Source organism: Oncorhynchus nerka, linkage group LG23 (genome assembly GCF_034236695.1).
Source record: "Oncorhynchus nerka isolate Pitt River linkage group LG23, Oner_Uvic_2.0, whole genome shotgun sequence".
NCBI classification, from domain to species: Eukaryota; Metazoa; Chordata; class Actinopteri; order Salmoniformes; family Salmonidae; genus Oncorhynchus; species Oncorhynchus nerka.
Window position 1 is genome coordinate 52,819,746 of NC_088418.1, and position 11,851 is coordinate 52,831,596.

At 39.7% G+C, this 11,851-nt stretch overlaps 1 protein-coding gene across 16 annotated transcripts in view; it reads left to right on the top strand.

Moving 5' to 3' along the window:
* The window catches only part of LOC115119253 (CUGBP Elav-like family member 2), a 262,492-nt gene extending 255,679 nt beyond the window's left edge, over positions 1–6,813 (top strand). For all 16 annotated transcript variants that reach the window (XM_065008230.1, XM_065008228.1, XM_065008242.1 and 13 more), the window contains 3 exons: positions 136–279; positions 463–634; positions 2,262–6,813. In XM_065008230.1, coding sequence (XP_064864302.1) covers positions 136–279; positions 463–590 — 272 coding nt within the window. In that variant the 3' untranslated portion in view covers positions 591–634; positions 2,262–6,813. The remainder of the gene's footprint in view (positions 1–135; positions 280–462; positions 635–2,261) is intronic.
* Positions 6,814–11,851: the final 5,038 nt, after the last annotated feature.

Below are 11,851 nucleotides of genomic sequence, written 5' to 3' on the forward strand. Positions count from 1 at the left end.
AGGTTGGGCACTGAGGGTAGAGGGGAGAGCATAGTGGGATAAAGACGTATGCATTAACTCTCTATAATCTCTTCACTCTGTATGTCTCTGGGTTTAACCCTTACCCGCTACTGTCCCATGTCTCTCAACTGTTAGGGCCTGAAGGTGCCAACCTGTTCATCTACCACCTGCCCCAGGAGTTTGGGGACCAGGACATCCTGCAGATGTTCATGCCTTTTGGGAATGTGGTCTCTGCCAAAGTCTTCATTGACAAACAGACAAACCTGAGCAAGTGCTTCGGTACATCAGCACAAACGCACCAACACACACATACACCTGTGTATGAATTACATGTTGTATTCCTTTTCAATCATTTGAGTTTCTTCTACGTCTCCTACATCCTTTTGGGCACCCTCTCTCTCTCTAACTCGCTCTCCCTCTCTCTTCTCTTGTACCCGGTCCATTTCCTTCTCTGCCTCTCAGGCTTCGTCAGCTATGACAATCCCGTGTCGGCGCAGGCAGCCATCCAGGCCATGAATGGCTTCCAGATCGGCATGAAGAGGCTGAAGGTGCAGCTCAAGCGCTCCAAGAACGACAGCAAACCATACTGATCTTAGCACTAGGGCCTATCTGCTCCCATGTTACCACTGCTAGGGTAAGTCCTCATACGAGCCACGACCTCTACACAGGGACTGGGGGAGGGAAGTGGAGGGAGGGGGGAGACAACATTTGACCACCAGAGGGAGACACTACTTTCTCCTTTAGTTTTTTTTTATTTTTAGCTTTTTTGTTCAGCAGTATTATTTATTATTACTATTATGATTTTTTTTGTATTATCTTTCACATGAATGCTTCCATTACCACCTTTATTTTGTACCACTTTAAAAAACAAAGTAGCTATCATTGGTAGCTTTTTCAGTTGTAAAACATATTTAATTTTCTACGTGATTATTTATATACTATTATCAGAAGAATTTCATTACTCGAAAAACAGAGTAAGAAAAAAAACAAGCTATATGGTTTTGTTTGTTCTCTTTGTGAACCCGAGGCCTGATAAAATGTCGATATAAAGGGTTCATTTCTGACACACCACGCACCGATATGCACATGACCCTTGACCTCCTGGTGTTGGTTTCCGGGCCAACCGCCGCTGCTTCTCTGACCCCTGATGCCTGCTGACAGACACCAGGGAACAAAGGTTTAAAAAACAAAACTTAGTGGCCTCTTACCTGTTAGTCAGTCAACGACAGAATCCCATACAGTCCTCTATTTCATTATTATCATGACTCCAGTCATTTCTTAATGTGGAGAATGTTTATTTCACACTAAAACAATGTTAGCAAACTACGATTTTCTGGGTCAGATCACATTGGTCTTTGTTGAAAGGGATATTGTGTAGAACATTTTCAAAGTAACATCCAGAATCTGATGAAGGCTATAAGATTAAAAAATGTATGGGTGGGAAGTTAACTGAAAATACTTGATGTTTCTTGAGAGATAAAAAAATTAATTCAAAGTAGCGAAAGCCACAGGCCTGTACATTTTATTTGTAAAAAAAAGCAGTTCTATTTTTATACAAAATTCTTACTGCCTCAGAAAAAAAGGACTTTATTTATTGCCTATCGTTAAGTTATTGGAATCCTATAAAGAACAGAATCCGTTAGAATAGAACCTTGTCGAGTAGTCTTCTGAAATTCGGAACTGTAGAATTCTCTAGAACAGAGCCACGTTCACACCTCGCTCTGCCTCTGCTCCCTTCACTGTCACACACCTCTCTCTGTCTGTGCATCACATCCGTCCGTGATCAGCTCTTTCTCTCTCTCTCCCCATCAGTATCGGTACTTCACCTGTCAAATTTCAACCTTTCCTTGCGTTTCCTTTTTTTGTTCACGTGTTTGTTTCGTTATGTTTCGTTCGTTTGTACTGTACAAAAACTTTTCAACAGTTTCTCCCAAATGACAATCCATCCTCCTTGCTCTCTAGGAGCATGTGGTACTGATGGATATAACTTTGGCTGCTCTGTGTATGAGTGTGTGATAATGTGTTTGTACAGTAAATGTGTGTCTGTTAGTATTAATCCAAATTGTAAATCATTTTTGTAAAAAATAAATAAATAAAAAATAGCGAGAGATATAAAATTGTGGTGTTGACCTTATGACCTGGTGGTTTACATTGTTGTTTTGTTGTGTGTTGTTCCCCTGATTTTAATGCTGTAGTAATGTGGTGCCCTGGCTCTCTGTCCTGTGTGTAACTCTCTCCTCTCCCCTGTTTTCTTCCTATAGAACCCATCTCCATGCCTGTTAGCTCATCGTTTGCCTAGCATGTCTCTGTGGCGTGGCGTCCAAAAACCAAAAAAAATACAAAAAGTCTCATCGTCCCGTCATTGTTTTCTGATGTCTTTTCTGAGCTCACCTGATCATAACCTGGTCTCCGCCTACTGACCTTTTGAACTTAGCGTGACCTTTTTGGACTTTTTTTGCATGTGACCTCATTTTGTTCTATTTTGGGGAGGTGGGGTAAATGGGTTACATTGTGCATGAAGGAGGGAGGGAGGAGGGGGGGGGAGCGAATCAATGTGAAGAAGTATAGCATCATTCATACACAAAGACTGAACTCTTACAGACAAAAACAAAACTTTTCTTTTTAAAAACAGAACAACCCTGTGGCAAAATTATTTCCATTAGGTTTATTTAGTTATGTTTAGTTTCCTTCTTTTATGTTGGGTTTCATTTTTTGTTCCTTTTTTCATTTAAAGTAAACTTGAAAGTTCAGCACAGGGATTGGCATGCTGTCTTGTTTCTGGCTCCACTGGCAATATGAGGCCAGAAGCAGACACTGTCGGTGTCCATGAAAAATAGACTACTTCCAAACAGTTCTGAATAAAAACTGTCTGATCAATATTAGACTCTCTCAGAGCTCTGTAATTGTTTTTACATTTTTCAGGCAGTGTAAAGTTTTTTGATAAGGCCATTTTAAGTGGCTCTGTTTCTCATTAAAGTATATATAGAACCACTTTTTTCTAGAGTAGTTTAAGGTATTACAAAAATGTCAACAAAAAAAGACTTGCCCTGTTTGGGGGGAGAAATGCTACCTACGTGTCACCTTTTGCTGAACTGACTCACAGATAGACAATCCGTGGTTTAAATGCACATGATAAAGAAATTACCTATATTTTCTACTGTTTAAATTATAGAGCAAAAAAAAAGAAGAAAATGCCTGTAACCCACGTTAACGTTGGTGCTTCTTGTGAGTTTAGTTTTGGTTTCATTACAAGTCTAACGGTCTTAAGTGTCTCATGTTTTAAAAGAGAAGACTAAAAAAAAATCTGTTTACTTGAACAATAGACAAAGCCTTTCATATGAATACTATTATAATTGTTCATTTTGTCTTTTTTTTTTTAGCAGTCCCGATTTGCTAAATTTCTTGTTGGGTAATTAGCTATATAAAATTCCTAAAAAAAAATATATATATGAATATATAAATATATATATATAACATGTCGGCTTGTGAAGCATCAATGTTAATATAATTTTATTTCTATCGTGGGAAACAATATTTAGATGTGTTTTGTTGTTCATTATAATGTAATTTTCTTTTCTTATAAAGAAAAAAAGACAAGATCGGTGGAGTTTAGTGCCAAAACCTGAAGGTACATCCTGTCTATAGCGCGTCAGTGTATTTCTTGTGAAATGATTTGATAACATGGGTATTTTATTAAGTGTTTTGTATGGATCCCTCATATGTAAAAATATAGATTTAAAAAAATAGTTTGTTAACTTGCTATTCTGTGGTCTTGTTGCCTGAAACTGTTAATGTTTTGCTTTTTTTTTGTAAAGATGTAAAAAGTGCCCATGTGTCATATATATTATATATATATATATATATATATATATATATATATATATATATATACACACACACACACACACACACCCACTCGCACGTACACACACTCAAGCAGACCTCACAGTTGACTTTACTTTGTTGTTGTGTATGAGAGCCCCTGAGTGTGCACGCCTCTACAGTCCAGTTTCCATGTTCCTGCCCACCAGTCTTTACATTGCTGTTCACACGCTCTCTCTATCAACACGTCACTCACACACACAGTCCTCACATGAGCCATTATACAGAGCATTCTTCAAAGCCTTATCACAAGCCTTTACATGAACACTCACATGAACACACATTCTCGCCAAACACTCTCGCTTCATCCTTTCGCTTTGACAAATGTCAAGCCTTATTTTAAGCTTCGTCTCTCTCATTATAACCTAAATCAAGGACAAGTGTTTAGTTGAAGCTGCTACAGACTGGGAAGGGGCATCATTATTTGCTGGTCATGTATGTGTCACCTCAAACAACATGAATGCGTTGCTTTCATAAGGTAAGTGAAGGGCAAGACTTTCCCACACAAGCCTCAAACCCTCCCCAGACCAAGACAAAACAATGTTGATAGTACAGAATGATTTTCAGCTGTTTGGTTTTGTTGTTTCTTCAGTTGACAGTTTCTTATGGACATGTACCAGTATTGGTAATTACACCATTCCTACAGAAATATGTTTGCCCTGTTGTAAATGTTGTGTAATGTAGTGTAACTGGCCAAAACAGTGTTGAGATGCCAACGTATTACGTCATGATTCTCATAGTCAATCCGTTTACATGACACAATGCTGTCTGTCCGTTAGTCTCAGTATTCTGTAAAACTGCCCCGATTCCCTTCCCTGGAAACCTAGTTTACGGTCTGCAAAACGCAGCACTATTTTATACAAAAACTCACCAGTCGCCTTAACCAGGGAGTGTTGTATCGAAAGACGTGTCTAATCGGATCTAAAATCTGTATGTAAGTAGGTGGTGTTTGCCAAGTCTAAGTGTACTGTATTGTACTGTACCTCCAGCTTCTCCAACTCTGGGTAAGCGTGTCACCATTTTGTCCCACAACGCAGAGTAGAGAGGCAAAATGGCCACCTTCTTCTTTAAGTGTGGCTCTCAAACTGACAACCAAGGGAAAATAAGTTACTGTTATCTGTTCCATCGTCTTTTTACGGAATAACAAGGTTTATTTGAAATACCGAGCCAAATGGAGGAGGGTTTGTAAAGTGCAGACAGGGGAAATAAAATGAGATGAAAGGGTAGCGATCTTGTTCAGTTCTTAGACAGCAAAACAACCGTCTCGGCCAAGAGGCAGAGCCTTTACCATGTCAAAGGACCAAGTCAATGCCAAACTTCAGTTGAGTCCATAGCATATCAAATTGACATTTCCTAAAGCAGTAAGCATGAGTAATGCCATACAAACCGCTCTAACTACCTGCATAAAAGTAATCAGGATTGCCAATATGTCATACTCCACATATGTCAGTGTTAATAGATCATTTTGTCATTAACGTGAGCTGATTGTAGTCTCCTTATAAGACAGCTGCCCTATTAGGCCTCAGACCCTTCAGGAATTCTCTCTGTGAGGAACATCTTTGCACTCTAAATACATTAGGTAACATAAACAGACAACAGAGTTACATCAACTCACGGTGCAGCATAATGGGTTGCAGGCGTAGAGGCTTGGGTTTTTCTGTTTTGTTTTCGGTTCATCCCTTAGCCAACTACTTATACTTTGGGAGATGTGTGTGTTTTTACAGAACTTAAGCATCCCCCAATTCCCAAATCGCTCGCTCACACACACACACACACACACACACACCACGGGTTGGCACAGTGTAGTCTGATTGAAGTTGCAGTCTGTTAGATGTTTATGAAAAAGCACAAGAGTGTCCTCCGCAGACAGACCGTTAGACAGGAATGTCTGTTGAGTGCCTCACATCTCAGGGGCTGTCATCACCGATGCTTGTTGTAATCTTTCAATCTTGTCACTGTTCTGTTCTCTTTTTATTTATTTATTATTATCTAAAGTGCTATTTATCAAACAATGACATTTTAAAGGAAAAAAACAACTTGTAGTTTCTTTGCATTTTGGCTTATTATGTCTAGTTTTGGGGGGAAATGTTTGTTTTCTCTCTTTCTGTGCCGTAAAGAGCTTGTTGTCTGTAGATTAATATCATTTTGTTTGATTCTAAAGGATTTCAATAGTTTTAAGTATTGTCTTGAGAGAAGCCAAAGTCAGTGCATTTCAGTGGATTCTGTAAGCGTATTGTATGTTTGTTTGACAACACTTCGAAATCTGTCATTGGATGGGATTGAAAAAGTACAAAAAAATGCAGGCTTTCCTATTTCTACAAATGATTGTACTTATGCATTTTGTACCAGTGAAACTTTTTATACTGGAGATTAAAGGAAACAAAAAAAAAACTATTAGAAAACAAACCTGTCTGGCCTCATGATGTGGCCTGACCTTTGTTGACTGGTTCCCGAGTATGATTTATAGCTGGCATCAAGAACGTTGTCTTTTAATATACCATTTTCTAGAAGAACTTTGGCTTGGTTTCTTTAATTAATTAACTTCTTATTTTTCCGTACTTCAGTGTTGTTCTTTTCGCAAAGAGGAGTTAGGCGAGTGTTGATTTCTTTTTGGCTTATAAATAGTTATAGCCGTTTGTCTATACAAAAAAACCCGGTAAGTTTCATTTAACTTCTGTATTGTGACGTCTACATGATAAGACAATTAGGAATATAAATATTTAGTCACCTTCAGTGGATTAATGTATTAGTTTAATTAAAAAAAGATGCTAATTAGAGGTTTTTGCTTTTAACTGTTTAGATTTTTCTGGTTTCTCTGTCCCCTGTGAACTAACTGTGTAGCTGAAGCAGTCAGAATTATTTTTGTAAACGTATGTTCTTGTGTGATGCAGTTACTTGCTTCTGTCTCCGATATTAAACCATTTTTCCTAATACTCGTCTCTGTGTGTGTGTTGTTGTTGTTGTTGTGTTCCAGTGGCTGTCTGATGTCGTAATGTTTCACACAACCCCACGTTTCACGTCTCTATCTCTCCTTTTCTCTCTCGATCGCTCTTTTCCTCTCTGGTGTTTGTTCCTTGTTTTACACATAGTACAGTTGATTTCATCCCCAAGTGACAACTCACTATGGTGTCCTCAGTAAACACGGTACATATACATCAAGGTGTGTCTATGTATATTACTTTGTCGCCCAAGATGATGTGACAGTTCATCACCTTTTGGGAAAAAAAATCCAAATGACAATCAAATTTGGGAGAAAAAAATTCTACTTCAGGCTATGGTGCTCGGGGGCCATGATAATGACACATATTTCAACAAGAAATAGCTTGACAGGATTTTGTGAGTTGTAGGAACACAAAACTGTTATCTGACTTAACCACTCTCACAACAATTGAATTATCATAAATCGAGCTCTGTGCCTACCGGCCTTGCATCATCCTCCAATCTGTCTCTGCCTGACTACCTAATTGGCCGGAACGTTTCAAAAGAGGGCAGGTCTTTCTGCTGTCCCTGATTAGGAAACGGCTGCTATTGGCCAATGTGAGGGTTCCCTCATCAGGGATATGCCTGTGCTGTACACTGTTCTGGGCATGGTCTGTCTACTATGTCTGTGTCCAACTCCACTTCTGTACCGTGTCAGTACTGCATCCCCTAATATGTAGAGAAGTAGGAAAGGAAAGAGTCAAAGCTACACCCTTTAAACATAGATTCCCTATCAATTTGACCTGTGACAATGTATCTAAATAAAGAATTTATTTCACCTTTATTTAACCAGGTAGGCTAGTTGAGAACAAGTTCTCAAAGAATGATGAGTGTACTTTTATAGAAGGATCTCACACCATGTGTGTACTTTTATAGAAGGATCTCACACCATGTGTGTACTTTTATAGAAGGATCTCACACCATGTGTGTACTTTTATTGAAGGATCTCACACCATGTGTGTACTTTTATAGAAGGATCTCACACCATGTGTGTCTTGCTACATTTACAGGACCCTTCATTTCTACGCCTCACAACAATTTTGATCTACAAAAATGAGGTCTGGCTGGTGCTGGAGGCAAACAACTGCAACGATTCAGGCTTTTTTTTGTTGTGCCAAGGGATATTATATTCTTTCATCAGTGCAATACTCGACCAAGCGTATTATGAAATATTGATTGTAGGTTTTTAGGGAGGACATACAATACAACTCATGTAGCGTGTGGTTCATAACCGTGGGTAGATTACTATTATCATAATCTCGCCTAGAATTTCAGAAAGAGGATCAGGTTTTTCTTTCTCTCATGTGGTTATCCATTTTCCGATCCACAAACCAAAGCCAAAGGAGGTGGGGGAAAGATATTTAAAAAAGCACATTTAATTCTTTACCTGTCTGACAGAAAAAGGGGACGCGAAGACAAATTGCTCCAATTAGGCCGTGTCAGGTTGACATTACTATGAAATGTATTTATTTATTACAATTTACACACACTCAACCTGGTAAATATCTAAACCTACACTGATACAAAACATTAGGAACACCTGCTCTTTCCATGACATATACTGACCAGGTGAATCCAGTTTCACGCCCAACAGTTTTGTGTGTATCAAAAAGCATTGGAGTCAACATTGGCAAGCATCATTGTGGAACGCTTTCGACACTTTGCAGAGTCCATGACCCGACAAATAGGGGGGTACGGGGGAAACAATACTAGGAAGGTGTTTTCATCGGATTTGAGTTTCGCATCCAGGACTGCGAAAGCAACTCTACCATGGCATCACCTGCTATCAAAAAGGGCCAATCAGGTAGGTGCACACTCACTATGACCTCTGACCTCACCTGGAGACTACAGCCACATGTCAGGTAAGATCCTCCAACACATAACATCTAAGTAACATGGTAAAGTACTACGTCTAACCAGGTAATCCACATCGCTAGGTAATCCAAATCAGTCAAACATCCGATTATGCTAATGTATTCATGACACATGCCAATCAGGGTCACTTATTTAAAAAACGTGTATTCAGGCAAGGTACTGTCAAGATAGTAGTAGACACTAGCAATAATGTTTTCATGGACTAATAGTAGTGAAATAGTAGGGCACTGACAGTTACACATGATATACAAGTAATACACTGCACTATGTTTATACAATAGAATAGTCTGAGAGAGAACTGTCAGACAGCAGTGTTTACATCACCGCTACACAGAACCTCTCCATAATTCAAATGCTCAGACACCCTACAGGGATACCGGCACAGCACACACTTCCAACACAACACTGCCACACTCTCCCTCTACCAGACTCCCTATGGGGACAGTGAAAACACTTCCTGCTGTAACTGGGAGGTGTACTTTCCAGACACTTCTACAAAGGAAAGAAAGAGGGAGAGAGAAACTAACAGGAGACTGGAAAGGGAGAGAGAACAGGAAATGATGGAAAGTGAGAGGGTGAGAACAGAGGGTTGTACTACAAAGCAGGATCAATGAGTTAGTCCATGGTGCGGGAAGTTTTAGGATGGGGGTGCTGTCGAGGGGGGGGGGGGGGGGATAAATAAACACTGAACTAAAATATAAACGCAACATATAACAATTTCAAAGATTTTACTGAGTTTTAGTTAATAGAATACATTCATTAGGCCTTGAATCAATGGATTTCACATGACTGGGAATACAAGTATGGACCATAAAAAAAGGTAGGGACGTGGGTCAGAAAACCAGTCCGTATCTGGTGTGAACATTTGCCTCATGCAGTGCGACATCTTCTTTGCATAGAGTTTATCAGGCTGTTGATTGTGCCCTGTGAAATGTTGTCCCACTCCTCTTCAATGGCTGTGCGAAGTTGCTGGATATGGGCAGGAACTGGAACAAGCTGTCGTACACGTTGATGCAGAGCATCCCAAACATGCTCAATGGGTGACATGTCTGGTGAATAAGCAGGCCATGGAAGAACTGGGACATTTTCAGCTTCCAGGAATTGTGTACAGATCCTTGCAACATGGGGCTGTGCATTATCATGCTGAAACATGAGGTGATGACGGCGGCACAATGGGCCTCAGGATCTCGTCATGGTATCTCTGTGCATTCTTTGATAAAATTGAATTGTGTTCATTGTCCGTACCATAACCCCACCGCCACCATGAGGCACTCTGTTCACAATGTTGACATCAGCAAACCGCTCGCCCACATGAAGCCATACACGCTGTCGGCCATCTGGTTTCTGACAGTTTGTGCAGAAATTCTTCAGTTGTGCAAAGCCACAGTTTCATTAGCTCTCCAGATGGCTGGTCTCAGATGATCCACTGGGTGAAGAAGCCGGATGTTGAGGACCTGGGCTGACGTGGTTACACATGGTCTGTGGTTGTAAGGCTGGTTGGACATACTGGCAAATGTTCTAAAATGACGTTGGAGGCAGCTTATGGTAGAGAAATGAACATTCAATTATCTGGCAACAGCTCTGGTGGACATTCTTGCAGTCAACATGGCATGCTACCTCAAAATTTGAGACATCTGTGTCATTGTGTTATTTGACAAAACTGCACATTTTAGAGTGGACTTTTTTTTGTCGCCAGCACAAGGTGCACCTGTGTAATGATCGTGATGTTTAATCAGCTTCTTAATATGCCACACCTGTCAGGTGGATGGATTATCTTGGCAAAAGAGAAATTCTCATTAAAAGGGATGTAAACTAATTTGTGCAGAAATTGAAATAAATAAGGTTTTTGTACTAATGGCAACTATCTGGAATATTTTATTTTAGCTCATGGAACATGGGAACAACTCTTTACATGTTGCATTTATATTTTAGTTCAGTGTATATATGTCAAATCAAATCAAATTGTATTTGTCACTTGAGCAGAATACAACAGATGTAGACCTTACCGTGAAATGCTTACTTACAAGTCCTTAACCAACGCTGCAGTTCAAGAAATAAGAGTTGAGAAAAGATTTACTAAATAAACTAAAGTAAAAACAAAAAGTTCAAAAAGTAACACAAGAAAATTACATAACAATAACAGGGCTATATACAGGGGATTGGTTAGGAGCCCGTAAAATGTGTGTTTGGTTGTCAAGTCAATTACCCATTTCAAGCTTATCTTTTTTAAAAACAAACAATGTATTTCAAAAAATTCAGGTAAGTTAGCTGGCTAACTCCTTGATCTTGCTTTGTAGCAAGAGCGCAACTTTCACTGGGGACACACATTCTGAAATTGCATTTTTGTCCCCACCCCAGTTTTATCATTGTAATGGGAAACAAAACAAGGCAACGGTGTGCTTTGGAACCATGCAGGCGTTTCTGGGCGGTTGGGTAAGCTATTAGGAGTGTTTAAACGACTTGATTTAGGACCATGCGGACACCACAGAGCGGGCTGACAGGCTTTGTGAAGGCTGGCTGGACCAACACAGGAGAGTTTAGCATAGTTCAGTGTATGCGTTACAGTCTTTCACCGAGTTGGAAAAGTAACAGAAACTAGCTACTCTTTAGGTGACTGCTATAGCTGGCAAGCTAACTGCTTTTTAACTTCACAGAAGAAGAAAAACTAAACTAGTGTTTATTTGCAGGGCTGAGCTAGTATTGTAACTGACGTGTAACGTTAGCTAATGTTTCATCCCCTCTCGACTAAGGTGAATGAATAAACTACGCTAGCTAGTAGCTACCACACAGCCAGGTCAGCTCTAGCTTCTAGTTATCTGTCAGAAAGTGATATGAGGTGGCTATTATTACTATCTAACAGCAGTTGTATGGACATGTTTTGTTGCCTTTGTTTTGTCACGTTTCAGAAGTAAATTAAACTTGGCAAGCTTTCGCCAGTTGATGTCCCGTTAGAGAGAGAGAGCTGGCCAAAAGTTGGCTTTCATTACAGTGGTGACCCGTTACTCAGGGCTATTCAATACATACAGTACCAGTCAAAAGTTTGGACACAACTACTCATTCAAGGGTTTTCCTTTATTTGTACTATTTTCCAAGGCAAAGGGTGGCTACTTTGAAG